This window comes from Labeo rohita, chromosome 12 (assembly GCF_022985175.1).
Source record: "Labeo rohita strain BAU-BD-2019 chromosome 12, IGBB_LRoh.1.0, whole genome shotgun sequence".
In the NCBI taxonomy this organism is placed as follows: Eukaryota; Metazoa; Chordata; class Actinopteri; order Cypriniformes; family Cyprinidae; genus Labeo; species Labeo rohita.
Window position 1 is genome coordinate 12,191,843 of NC_066880.1, and position 13,417 is coordinate 12,205,259.

General features: G+C 33.5%; 2 protein-coding genes across 3 annotated transcripts; one reads left to right on the forward strand and one right to left on the reverse strand.

The window, feature by feature from the left end:
- Window positions 1-266: 266 nt before the first annotated feature.
- Window positions 267-9,658, reverse strand: gall (galanin-like). 2 transcript variants are annotated; one of them, XM_051125087.1, is made up of 6 exons: window positions 9,600-9,658; window positions 1,230-1,313; window positions 1,088-1,142; window positions 886-975; window positions 621-674; window positions 267-538 (listed from the first exon to the last, which is right to left on the reverse strand). In XM_051125087.1, exons 2-6 carry the CDS (start codon window positions 1,311-1,313, stop codon window positions 480-482), a joined length of 342 nt encoding a protein of 113 aa, XP_050981044.1. In that variant the 5' UTR covers window positions 9,600-9,658; the 3' UTR covers window positions 267-479. The 2 variants fall into 2 exon arrangements, with proteins under 2 accessions (XP_050981044.1, XP_050981043.1); XM_051125086.1 differs by lacking the exon at window positions 9,600-9,658 and adding an exon at window positions 2,055-2,151.
- On the forward strand, window positions 3,345-11,853 carry cd37 (CD37 molecule). Its single transcript, XM_051125084.1, is given in 10 exon segments — window positions 3,345-3,413; window positions 4,108-4,175; window positions 4,428-4,491; window positions 4,580-4,590; window positions 4,592-4,711; window positions 4,953-5,027; window positions 5,210-5,308; window positions 7,972-8,130; window positions 8,221-8,304; window positions 11,360-11,853. Coding segments are annotated over 9 exon segments (750 nt in total). The 5' UTR covers window positions 3,345-3,413; window positions 4,108-4,109; the 3' UTR covers window positions 11,432-11,853.
- Window positions 11,854-13,417: the final 1,564 nt, after the last annotated feature.

The window sequence follows — 13,417 nt, forward strand, 5'->3', positions numbered from 1 at the left end:
CATACAGCCATAGGCTACACTCCCAACACTCAGCTTTTGAAAGGTTCGTTCATTTTGGTCACGTTTTTAAATGATTCAGTTATTGGGTTAGTCATACACAAATCGTTTTGGAATCAACGAGTTATTTTGCTGTTTAAAATGTGTATTTGTAAATGATAATGGTATATCACGAAGTTTTCACCTCTCACTCAACACTGCACCCCGATCAAATCAGTTTCCTTTTTATATGGAATAAACGTAACAGGCTTTTAAAAACATTTGTCATGAAGTGCTTTATTTGTATTCTGAAGCAGAAAATTATGCACCAACAATGGTTCAGTGTTAAAGTGGAGAGATTAGTCAAATCAGCATGATTCACGGGATATTCATCTACGCATTTTACCAATTTGAACCACTTGTTAATACATGTTAAATAAGGATTAAATCCAAAACAATATTAGAGGGCAACTGCTGAAGAACAGTGAAACAGAGATATTTTGTTATTGCTTCATATGGCTGCTTGTTAAAGAGCCACTGAAATCTTCAGTCATTCCCATTTCTGAAAGAGAAAAATAGTAAGAATCACATACATTTCAGTTACTAGAAATAAAAGGAAACAAATCAGCTATTATATAATTCACCCTTTAATCGCAGATATGCAAGATGACCCAGCAGTGAGAGAAGATAGGAATCATCTATAGAATAGTAAAAGAAAACAGACCACTTTAGGAAAAAATATTGCAAATATTAACAAAAATTAACCACCAGAAAAGAATAATAATAATCAAGATCACAACATAAGAATAGCATTATTTCAGATAATTCCTTAATATTGGATTTTAAGGAATAATCTAAAAATTCCCTAATAATAATAATTAGTCTTTATGAGGTCAATTAAGAACTGACTGTATGAAGATGTTGGTAAGCCTGAATTTTCATTCCACATGTCTCTTTTGCCCGTTGCTCTGTGTCTTACATTAAGACTTCTGTGAGCATCTTAAAGAGGAGAACCACAACATTATCACAATAAAACCTGTATTGAAAGTCCTTGAAATACACATTTGCACATTATTTTTAACTTCTAATTGTTTGAATGCAACAAACTTACAAGGTCCTAGTAGGTAGCCAGCACTGTTTAGAGTCCATCCTTTTTTTTCTGGATACTGTAGGATTAACAGAGAGACCCATAAAAGACATGACGAAAAATCAATCATCTTGTTGAGTTTCAGAAGAAGTAATATAAGATGTACCGCGACGGTCATGCCATGGATCCTTGACAGATGTGCAGTAAAGACACAGAGTGAGATACAGAGTAGAGCACAACTCATCTGCATCTGTTAAAAAGACAGTAGACTACATATAACATATACATTCATATGTATGCACTGTAACAGAAACAATATTCATTTTAAAACAATCATTATTATTTTTCTTTTTTCTTTTTAATTATTGCTGTCATATGTATAGGTTGTGATAGGTGTTTACTGGATCACATTAATCCTAGGGATGATATTAGAAATGAATCAGTATTTTAAAATAAATAAAACTCACCAATGTGAAACAATAAGCCTGACAATACTTTTTAAAATTTAAACATTACTAAATTATATTTAAATAAAAGATCACATTTTTCTTTCAACATTTTTAAAAGTCATTTAATCTGAAATAGCATTTTGTTAGCTTTTTCCTCCTTGGATTTCAATAAAACATTATATCAATAAATGATAGCAATATTCAATAAATATAATAAAGACATATGTACACTCCTAAAAATAAAGGTTCTTTTTTATATGATTCCATGAAGAACATTCAACATCCATGGAATCTGTCAACTACGTAAAAGATTCTTTAGTACAAAAAGGTTCTTCAGATAATAAAAATGTTCTTCACACTAAGAAAATTACTGATCTTTAGGAAGTCCAAAATGTTTTTTCTATGCCACTTTATTTTTTTAGAATGTATGCATATTTGTATTGTTATCATTTAATTAAATTAATTGTATTAATTGTTTTACCTGTAGCTGTAACTTTACAGACACAATGAAAAGCGTACAACACAACACAGATAATGCTTACCTTAAAAGAGAACAGTTGTTGTTTATAAATTATAAATATTTATAAAAAAAACCCAGATTCCAGAAAAAAGAGACCGTCGGTAACCTTCAAATAACAGGTTTGCTGCAGGTGTGTGTCTGAATAAGGGACAGTCTGTCTTTTATACACCCAGCGGCATACAGCATATTAACATAATGAAAGTCTATTAGTACGGCATTCATTTGTTCATTTCTCATAATTACTGGTGCTGTTTACAGAGACGGGAGAGAGAGAGGAAGGACAGAGAATGATGAGACAGAATTAATCAGACAGTAAGCAAGGTTACGTGGTACAGGAGAGGAGAAAGAATAGTGCCAATCATCCAAAAAAAAAGATATAGTATAGATCTATCTAGCTCTAGCGGTCCATTCTTCTGTCTGTCTGTTTATGTGTCTATCTATCTGTCCTTCTGTTGGACATCACTATCTATCTATCTATCTATCTATCTATCTATCTATCTATCTATCTATCTATCTATCAGATTGTGTCTCTGATCACATGAGGCAATACTGAAATCCATTTCAATCCATGATGCTTTTCTCCATTTAATAACAGCACTTTGCCCTAGGTATAATTACAGCACCTACTGCTCCTTTCTATCCATTAACAGGGAAGCCCTAAAACATTCCACCTAATTATCTACAACTAATTGAGCAAAAGCTGCATTTGGGGCGGGGGTGGGGGAACAGGCCGACCAGGAAGCGTGCTGAAACAAGGAATGAGAGCTGAAATTTCAGGCTCCTGTGGGAGGCATAATAGTGACCTCAGATGAATTAACCCTGATCTCTGCCCCGTGTTTCATTTTCATGCACTCATCTTCTGCTAAGAGCAGGTCGGCTCTTATATCTGAGGTAATTTCTTTTGTCCCCTCACTGAAATTGATATCCTAAAGTTTTGGGCAGCAGATGAAATCAAATGCATTGTGGAAATAGTTAAATGAAAACAGATTAAACTTTTTAGTGCTTTTTTAAAAATGTCAGATCTATTAATTGTTCACAAAATGTCATATCATGACAAATAATAATTTACATATGCATTTCAAATTAAATGCTGCTAATTCAGAGGAGCAAGGGGGGAGTACATGGATCTAAAAGGTGTAGGAGTCTCTTTTTGTGTGACTAGAGCTGATATTTTATTTATGGTGTGTGTGCTGTACACCAGCTTCCTGCTGAAGTATGGTCAAAGATGCTTTGCCTAGACACAGGAGACTTACAGCAATACAACGAATCAGAATTAAGAATTTTATTTATGCAAAATTGAACTTTACATGATCTCATGTGAGGCCACCACATTTCATTTACCCTCTGTGTAACTTCACTGACTTCGCCCAGTTTGTTTAAGGTAAGTTTTACATCTTTATCCTTTTGAGAAACAATTTATTCGAGAGATCATTATTATTAAGGAATCAATCAAATTGCTAAAATATTTTAGGGAATGCCAGTTATATATTTATTATACAGAAACACTGTTTATCTAACACCCTATTTCCTGAAAAGCCAGTTATAGAGATTTTATTGCATAAATGTTAAATGCTATCAAAACTTTTTCTGGCTACAATAACATTATAAAAGGGGGAAACAACAAAAAACTCCATCATACAGGATGTAGCCCTAAGAAATTTACATTTACGTAACCACCGAAGGATGTATTCTCAAATTTTCATAACACCAAACAAAGCACTTTTGTTCCATGTGCTAGTGCTTGAATAGTTAATGACATGCCTGTGTAAAACGATAGCTTTGGTTTCATTACCATAGGCAAGGAAATACGAGAGTACAAGACACTTCCTGTACCCTGTTCTGTTTTTGTGCTTGAGAAGAAGAGCGGGGGTTATTTTGAAGTTATCTTTCTGGGCAGTAAATTCATATAAACAAATATAAAAATGAATGTAGCACACATGCTGTTCTTAAAGAAAAACTGAAGAAACCAGCTTGTTTCTGTGAACAGTAAACGTTGAACAATATGGGATTTTCTGCTTCTCATGTTGCTATTGATAATAAGATGATTTTAATGTTTATTTATTTTGTGCTCACAGATATGGCATCTGAGTGCTGTCTCAGTCTCACCAAATACTTCCTCTTTCTCTTCAACTTGATATTCTTTGTAAGTTGCAAATGAGTCATAAGATACAGTTAACTAAAACAGAATAAAATATGGTATTTTATAATATACCGAAAATATAAAACATACATTACAAAACCATTTGGTACATTTAACAGCAATAAGATAACTTTCTTGCACTATTATAACTGTTGCCTTTTCGATCTCAACAAGGCCAAACTTTTATATTTTCTACAATATACATGTAGGATTGCTGTTGGACTGTAATTTTTCAACAAAAACTGTCTCATTCAGCTCTTAGGATCACTCCTCTTATCTATGGGACTATGGATACTACTTTCAGAGGACACAATTTTCAGTAAGTTTTGAGTGCAATGCTATTTTGATTCTTTTTCTATTAATTACCATTGTGAACAATTAAAGAATTAGCTCTTTGTCTTTTGCAGTGCCTTCCCCTTCCCTACATTTCCATCCATCTCTTTTCTTACATACTGATCGTCAGTGGCTCTGTAACCATGTCATTAGGCTTCCTAGGATGTCTGGGTTCTCTGAAGACTGTCAAATGCCTGCTGGGAACTGTGAGTTTTCAGAGAAATAAAACTTAGGATGCCATTTGATTGATTTGAGATTTGTGCCATCGGAGATACACTTTAACCTTACAAATATGGTTATCTGTTAGAAGAACTACTAAAATGAGCTTAGAAGTAATCACCATAGGGAATTGTGCATGTTCGTGGTAGAGGTGTTTGTCATACAACAGCATGTTTATCTGCTCCACTGAGCTGTAACTGTGTTAAAATAAGCTTCATTTATCTGCAGTATTTTATCCTGCTCACGGTTCTTCTCGCAGCGCAGATAGTGGGTGGGGTCCTTCTCTACACCCAGAAGACTGAGGTAACTCAAGCATGAAGATCAGCAGTCCCACCCAGTTTGGTGTTGGGCTTTTAGAACGATCCAGCACATGACTTAATTAATCCTCTTTGGTGTCAAGTTTTAAATCAGTTTGATTGATTTCTATTTTTGAAAGCTATGAAGGTTCAGATAAAATTATGACCAAAACATCTTCAACTTTTCAGTGGACTGGTTCACTAGAGAATCACCTAATGAAGTCATTTGGACACAATGATTCCAGTCTTCAGAATCTTAAAAAGACTCTAGACTACATTCAGGAAGAGGTGAGAGTCACAGCACAATAAACAAAAGCACACAGCAGTAAACAACAAAAAGAATGTAAAATATTAAAAAAAAAAAAAAAAAAAACAGTTTTTTTTTTGCAAATTTTTGCACTCACACTTTCCAAGTGAATTTCACACATAAAATTTAGTCAAATCCACAACTTAACAAAGTGTCAAAGTACATACTTTTTGAATTAAAAAGTACATTTTTTAAATTATTTTTTTTTAATTTAAGGCAAGTGTTTGCATGCAGTTTCAGTTAATGCTACTGAATTATTTATGTAGTGCTAACATAAATGCTTTTTACATATTTAGGTGGGCTGAACACAATGAAATTATGCAGTTGCATTGCATTAGCTCATTTTAAAAGGGGTGCTATTATGCTTTTTCACTTTCTGAATTTTAGTATTTATTTATTTTCATAATTTTTCATATTTTTTATTTTCATTTTTTTTTTTTTAATTTTTTTTTTTTTAAGTGTGTGGTGTGTATCTTTGGGCATAAAACATATCTACAAAGTTACAAATCTCAAAGTCCACTCCAAAGGGATATATTTCGTTTTGTTTCTCTTTCCAAGAACCACAACGAACGGCTCCTTTGGACTACAGCGTTTGTTTTCCAGCATGCAATGATGTCACAACGCGGCCCATTAGAATATCATTAAATTAAATCCCGCCTACGGAAATTCAAATTGTTGGGGGGGGTGTAGGGACAAGGTGGGGGATTAGCCGAACTTTAGCGATGCAGCACAGAGAGCCGCTTCAACGAGCCGCAGCGCGGAGGGTATAAACACAAGCACTGACTAGAGTGGCCACTTCAGAGCAGTAACGCGCCGCAGACGTCTGTAGTACAGGGGGTCGAAACACATTCCGAAGCCGCGATCTACTCCGGTTGCCGCGTTGGAGCCATAAAGTGTCACAGATGTATGCAGTGTATGCTAAGAGATTTATTCATCATACAGTGTAGACAGCTTCGCTTATAACGCGAGTGTTTTTTAAAATACATAATCTTGCACTAGAATTGGCTAGGCTAATCGGTGATGATGTTCTTTGATAATGTTAGGCTGCTTTTAGCCTTATGCTGGAGCTGGTTTCGGCAATGAAACTAAGTATGTAAAATAATTAAATAAATTAGCATGATAATATCATGTATCTGCAGTCTCACAGGCTTGAGGATGGGACTCAACACTACTGTAGCTACATGCATCCTCCATGCATCCTAGGTGTATATGACTTCTTTCTTTCAGACGAATGCAACTGGAGTCTAAAAGCACCTCACACGGCCCCCGGGGCGTCTCCTGTAGCGAATCGATGCATTTTTGTAAGAAAAATATCCATATTTAAAACGTAATATTTACTATTAATCTAGCTTATGCTAACTGCTTTGACAAGGGGCGTGGCAGTACTGAAACACCAACGCAACGCACTGGGATAGTTAACCAATCATAATACATTTCCTTTTTTCGGAAGGCTGGCCTTCATTGAACCCGGAACTAATCGAGCTATTTGTGCCAGGCTGGGAGAGATGTATTGTAATAATGTGAAATGTGAAAATGTGAAAAATAATGCGTTTTTCAAAACCACCAAGCATGAGAGCATGTTCTAGTACACCCCCAAAACAAAATCAAAACTTTGAAAAAGAACATAATAGGACCCCTTTAAATGTTCATTTAAAAACAAAAAAGTGTATTTAAGTTAAACAGCTTAAAGATAAAAAGTTAAGAAAAGGTGTTTGACTATGAAAGTACACTACCAGTCAAAAGATTTTTTTTTTTTTTTTTAAGATGTCTCTTCTACTCACCCAGCCTGTATTTATTTGATCCAAAGTAGAGAAAAACTGTAAAAATGTGAAATATCTTTTTACCATTTAAAAGAACTGTTTTTTATTTGAATATATTTTAAAATGTAATTTGATTTCAGAATTTTTGGTGTCATTACTCCAGTCACACGATCCTTCAGAAATCATTCTTACATTCTGATTTGCTGCTCAAAAAAACATTTATTAATATTATTATGTTGAAAACAGCTGAAGAGATTTTTTTCTGGTTTCTTTGATGAATAGAATGTTCAGAAGAACAGCATTTATCTGAAATATAAATCTTTCGTAACATTATAAATGTTGTAATCATCAGTTTTGATTCATTTAAAGCATCCTTGCTAAATAAAAGTATTAATTTCTATTCTATAGAATCGTGAAAAAAATCTAATCAACTGTTTCAAACATTTTTAATAATAATAATAATAATAAGGTTTCTTGAACAGCAAATCAGCATATTAGAATAATTTCTTTAGGATCATGTAACACTGAAGACTGGAGTAATGATGCTGAAAATTTTGCTTTGATCAAAGGAATAAGTTATTTTAAATACTAAAAATATTTCAAAATTATACTGTTTTCGCTGTACTTTGGATCAACTAAATGCAGGCTTTATAAGCAGAAGAGACTTCTTAAAAAAAACAAATTACAAAATTAAAAACTTTTGATTGGATAGTGTAGTTTTGAAGATGCAATCTTTTTAAAATAATGGTCTAGATAAAATTATCTGCTTAACATTTAAATTATGTTTTCTTCTGCCAGAGGCATCCCCTAGGATACACTATATATCATTACTACCTGAAAGCAAACTTTGACAGAATATCACCTCCATCATTATATCTCCACAGGCCAAATGCTGTGGTTGGGAAGGAAAAACAGACTGGAAAGACTCTATACCCTGTTCCTGCTATGACAAAGGCAATGCCACTGCCAATGAAATCCAAAAATCAAATTTCAGCTGTCCCGTATGTCCCTCTTCAAATCAAACCTGTGTGACTCATGAGCAGGTACGGTTTCAGCTCTGCCCTGTAATCATTTTGTAAATTGTCTTCCAACATAACTCATCGAGTTATGTCTCTGTTCTTTTTCTCTCAAAGGGTTGCAGTGAGATTATAAAGGCATGGCTGGAAAATAATATTTTCATAATTTTTGTGGTTATTTTGGCCATTTCTTTGACTGAGGTAAGCAAGCTGTCATCAAACACTTTAGGCCCGATTCACAAATCCAAATAACTATAACCCTTTACTGTCCAAACTCAAGGAGAATAAAGCACTCAAAATGGTGCTCTGTCTTATAGTGTCTTCAATGGATATCCCTCATATCTTACTGTTGCCTTAATCGCACACACCGCTGCTGCCCTAGTAGAGAGTCACATGGCAGCCATGTTCAGCTGTCCAGGTCTCAGTCTGTGATTAGTGCAGTGTGTCTGAGTGTTTCATTTTTGCATGCCGAAATAATGTCTTGTATCACCCTTAAAGGCTGGAAAACACTCAATTTTAAATCTGAACACACTGTAAAACACTAGCATCACTAGAATCGCCAACTCTGTACATTTACAGAGAAAAACTGGATATCACACACTAAACAAATGAGAATCACACACTACCAGACTACACTGTAAAAAATAAAAAACACAATTTGTTGAGTCAGCTTAAAATAATTTGGAATGCTGGTTAAAATTTTAAGTTCAGTTTGAAATGCTGGTTTCAACTGGTTAAGTTTGTACTGGTTCATGCTGGTCCTTGACCAGCAGATGGGTAAGAACCAGCAAAAACCAAATCAAAGGACCAGCTATAATTTAACCAGCATCAGAACCTTTTTTGAGTTGACTGAACCAGCATTCCAGCATCAAAACATACCTACCAGCATATGCTGGTTTTTTACAGTGTACAAGACACAAGACACTACAACTCGACAAACTGTATTCCAGCCTTAAGGAGTTTGTTTTGAAATACTGAGAGAACATTATCCCACTTATTACACAGCTCCTCACTAAAAAATAAATAGGCGGATATGAAATATTGATTCAAAATTATTACCTGTATATTATCTTAAATAAATCACAAATCAATCAGCCTAGCAGTAAGATGAACAATGCAACTATATCACAGTTATAAGATTTAAATAGCAAAGTTCACAGAGACACATCTTCATACTAGTTACCCAGTTGAATGGACTGAAATGCTGTAATAGATGATAGTAAACATTTAAAGTCAATTCAGGGAATTAAAGTGTAAAGTCAAATCAGTCTCTAAACACATTATAAATGTTAGAAATGTATTGTTACAAACACTGTGAGCTGTGGAGTTAAACATCGTTAACACTAAGCATAGCCACTCCCCTAAAACTATAACAACTAGAGCGTATTAGCATCATTGTTTTTTCCACTCAGTCACGAATTACTGTCATTACCGTTAGTTTTTACAGCAAACAGTTTGCTAGCTGGCTATTCCTTCGTCGTGCAAATGCATGTTACCTGGTTGCGATAGTTTACAAAACATTTCAGTCATCCATTCAGGTTGTAGCCGTTTTTGAGGTTGAGGCATAAGCGTTCCCGAGAGTGGGTGTGGTTTCCGAGCTGACAGCGGATGCGCCCCAACCGTTATTTTTTCAAGATTTTGCTAACTTATTTGATTAACTTGGCGTTTTTTAAATCATTCAAATTTAGCTGGGTGGTTAATAACACATTTGTCTGTGGTGTGACAAACTCATATATAATATTAATGTTTCTGATCACTGAATGCTGCGATTGGCCAGAGTCAAGTATTCTAGAGCGCTGTGTAAAAGTTAGTTGCATTAATGCATGATACTGGTAGGTACTGCTGGTTAGTAGAAAATGCTGGTTTAGCAACCATTTAAAGACCAGAAAAACCAGAAGTCCACTTCCAAAACAAAGATTCACATATAATATACTCACCCCCTTGTCATCCAAGATGTTCATGTCTTTCTTTCTTCAGTCGTAAAGAAATTATGTTTTTTGAGGAAACATTTTATAATGGACTGCTATGGTGCCCCGATTTTGAACTTACAAAATGCAGTTTAAAATGTGGCTTCAAACGATCCCAAATGCGGTTGTAAATGTTCCCAGCCGAGGAAGAAGAGTCTTATTTTCATTTAAAAAAAAATACAATTTAAATACTTTTTAAATCTCAAACGCTCATCTTGTTTGCTCTCCCTGAACTCTGTGTATTCTGGCTCAAGACAGTTAGGGTATGTCGAAAAACTCCAATCATATTTTCTCCCTCAACTTCAAAAATCATTTCAAAATCATCCTACATTGCTGCTGAAGTACCGACCCAGTCTTTGCAAAGTGAACATGCAAAGATCAGATCAATCAAAAACCACTGCATAATCAAAAAGGGTAGATTTGTAAACACTACCAACACACATTAATGTTCAAACAAAATGAAAAAGTGAACTTAGCATCCGATTTTTAAAGTTGAGGTAAAACATGATATAGGATGATTTTGAAGTTGAGAGAGACCATGAGATGGGAGTTTTTTGACATACCCTAACGGGGAAAAAAAAAACAGATCAGGCAGAGTAAGACAAGATGAGTGTTTGACATTAAAAAGTATATAAATTGTATTATTTTTGTGAAAATAACCAATCGCTACGCTAGATAAGACCTTTCTTTCTCGGCTGGAATTGTTTACAACCTCATTTAGGATTGTTTGGAGCTGCATTTAAACTGCATTTTGGAAGTTCAAAATCGGGGCACCATATCAGTCCATTATATGGAGAAAAATGCTGAAATGTTTTCCTCAAAAAACATAATTTCTTTACGAATGAAGAAAGAAAGACATGAACATCTTGGATGACAAGGGGCTGAGTAAATTATATGTGAATCTTTGTTTTGGAAGTGGACTTCTCCTTTAAGACTTTTACGTGTTTGTAATTGTGTGACTGTATTGTTTGTTTTGTGAGCTTGGAGTTACAAAATATGACTGTACAAAGGACTCAGTGGTTACTTTTAATTATATCTTCCCTCACAGAGATTTCACTGTGGAATACTGGCAAGGTAGCCTATATTGTTTGTGCTGTTATAATAGTAGCCTAGCGTGTGGTGTGAAGATTCGTCCATTGGCGTGGTTCCAACACTTGAATCTGTAATGTTTGACTAGAATAGTTAATTGAGTGCATTGCTAGATGTAGATATTATATAGTTAAAGGTTAACTGAATGGTTAAACCATGGATGATTAATTTATAGAAAGTATGTTTTATCCTCTTTGCAGATATGTGGTATGATCCTTTCGATGTGTTTGTATAGAGAGGGCTCTGTGAATTACAACACAGTTCTCTACTAAGATGATCATGATCAGTGAGGAGGAAAAAAAGTCAAGTATTTGTTTTCTGTCATTCATATATTTGATGTTTTGTTGATGTGTGTTTTTTATGAGATTATTATTTTTCTGTACATTGATTGTTTTATACAGATTTTTTGGCAGCCACTTGTTGATTTTCCTTGTTATCCAGGTGTTATGTTTATGTTATCTTTTCTAGTATTTGTTTATGCAAAAGTACAAATAATTTGACTTGTTCATATAATATTTAAAATAACTTTTATGTCTTGATTTTTCAAAATATGTGCATGTGACTAAGAATGTTCTCATTTTTTTTCAGTTTAGCCACTGGGTAAGAAAAACATTTGGGTGGGACTGTATAATATTTCACCATTGTTGTGCACACAAAGCAAATGACCTCAATATTGAGGCAATGTGTGCGATACTATTCTCATAACAGGTTTTTTACATGTAAAATTTAAAAACTCAAATTGTTCTTAGTTATATGTTGTTTTTTTATGTAAAGAGACAAAAAGTGTTACACATTGGCTTTTAAAAATGAATTTAAAGTATATAAATTTCAGTTAATTGTATAAATATACAAATATACTTGTATATATATAAATCTGCTATTGCTAAATGGAAATAAAACTGCAAATTGCATAATAAAATATAAGGTCTGCTTTTAATAATGACTGTGTTTTATTTAAAGTGTGTTTCTAAATTGCATATGGGACATGTAATACCCCATAGCAAGTTATTGTTAGGGCAGGGAGGAGGACAAGACACTTGTTATCAGGTATCATATATATACACGCTGTGTTCATCTCCCTCATTAATTCCAGAGCAACACTACAGACTAAGGAGGTAAGGAAGATACTGTCAAGACTATTTTCAGTCTTGATGCATAAATAAATATATTAATTTTACATTATATATCATCATATTTAATCATTTATTATCATTTACTACTGTCAGTTTGACAAAGACATGAAGATGGGATCCCGCACATTGGTTCTGATCATGTTTTTAGGTGCCCTCTGTGGTAAGTGGGAAACAATTTAGCCTTTTTCATTTTCATTGTTCTCAGAATTTCTGATTATGATTACACACACACACACACACACACATATATATGTATATATATATATATATACATATACACTACCGTTCAAAAGTTTGGGGTCAGTACATTTTTATTGTTTCTTTTTTTTTTTTTTTTTTTTTTTTAAGAAATTAATACTTTTATTTAAAAGTTTATTAAAATTAAAAGTTTATTAAAAGTTAATAATAAATAATTTACATTGTTATAAAATATTTATATTTTGAATAAACACTGTACTTTTTAAACTTGCTATTCATGAAAGAATCCTGAAAAAAAAAATCACAGGTTCCAAAAAATATTTGGCAGCACAACTGTTGATATTATCCAACACTGATCATTCTAATAATAAATCTGCATATTAGAATGATTTCTGAAGGATCATACTAAGACTGGAGTAACAGCTGATAAAAATTCAGCTTTTCATCACAGGAATAAATTCTATTTTAAAGTATGTTAACATAAAAAACATTATTTTATATTGTAAAAACATTTTGCAGTATTACTGTTTTTTTTCTATATTTTTAATCAAATAAATGCAGCCTTGATGAGCATAAGAGATATCTTTAAAGACTATTACAAGTCTTACTGACCCCAAACTTTTGAACGGTAGTGTGTATATATATATATATATACACTGCTGTTCAAAATGTTGTGATCTGTAAGACTTTTTTAAAGAAGTCTCTTGTGCTCATCAAGGCTGCATTTATTTAATCAAAAACACAGGAAAAAAACAGTAATATTGCAAAATGTTATTACATTATAAAATAATATTTTTATTTTAATATATTTTCAAATATAATTTTCATCAGCAGTTACTCCAGTCTTAAGTGTCACACAAAGGTTGCGTTAGACTTTAACTTTGTCTGTCATTTTGACGGACAGGGTTGTAAAAATTCCGTCATAAT

Coding starts and splice junctions, on each gene's coding strand:
- gall (XM_051125087.1), bottom strand. CDS start 1,313: ATGCAGATGAGTTGTGCTCTACTCTGTATCTCACTCTGTGTCTTTACT. Junction 976..1,087: donor TGGCTACCTACTAGGACCTT/GTAAGTTTGTTG, acceptor CTCCTCTTTAAG/ATGCTCACAGAAGTCTTAAT. Junction 539..620: donor TGCATATCTGCGATTAAAGG/GTGAATTATATA, acceptor TTTCTCTTTCAG/AAATGGGAATGACTGAAGAT.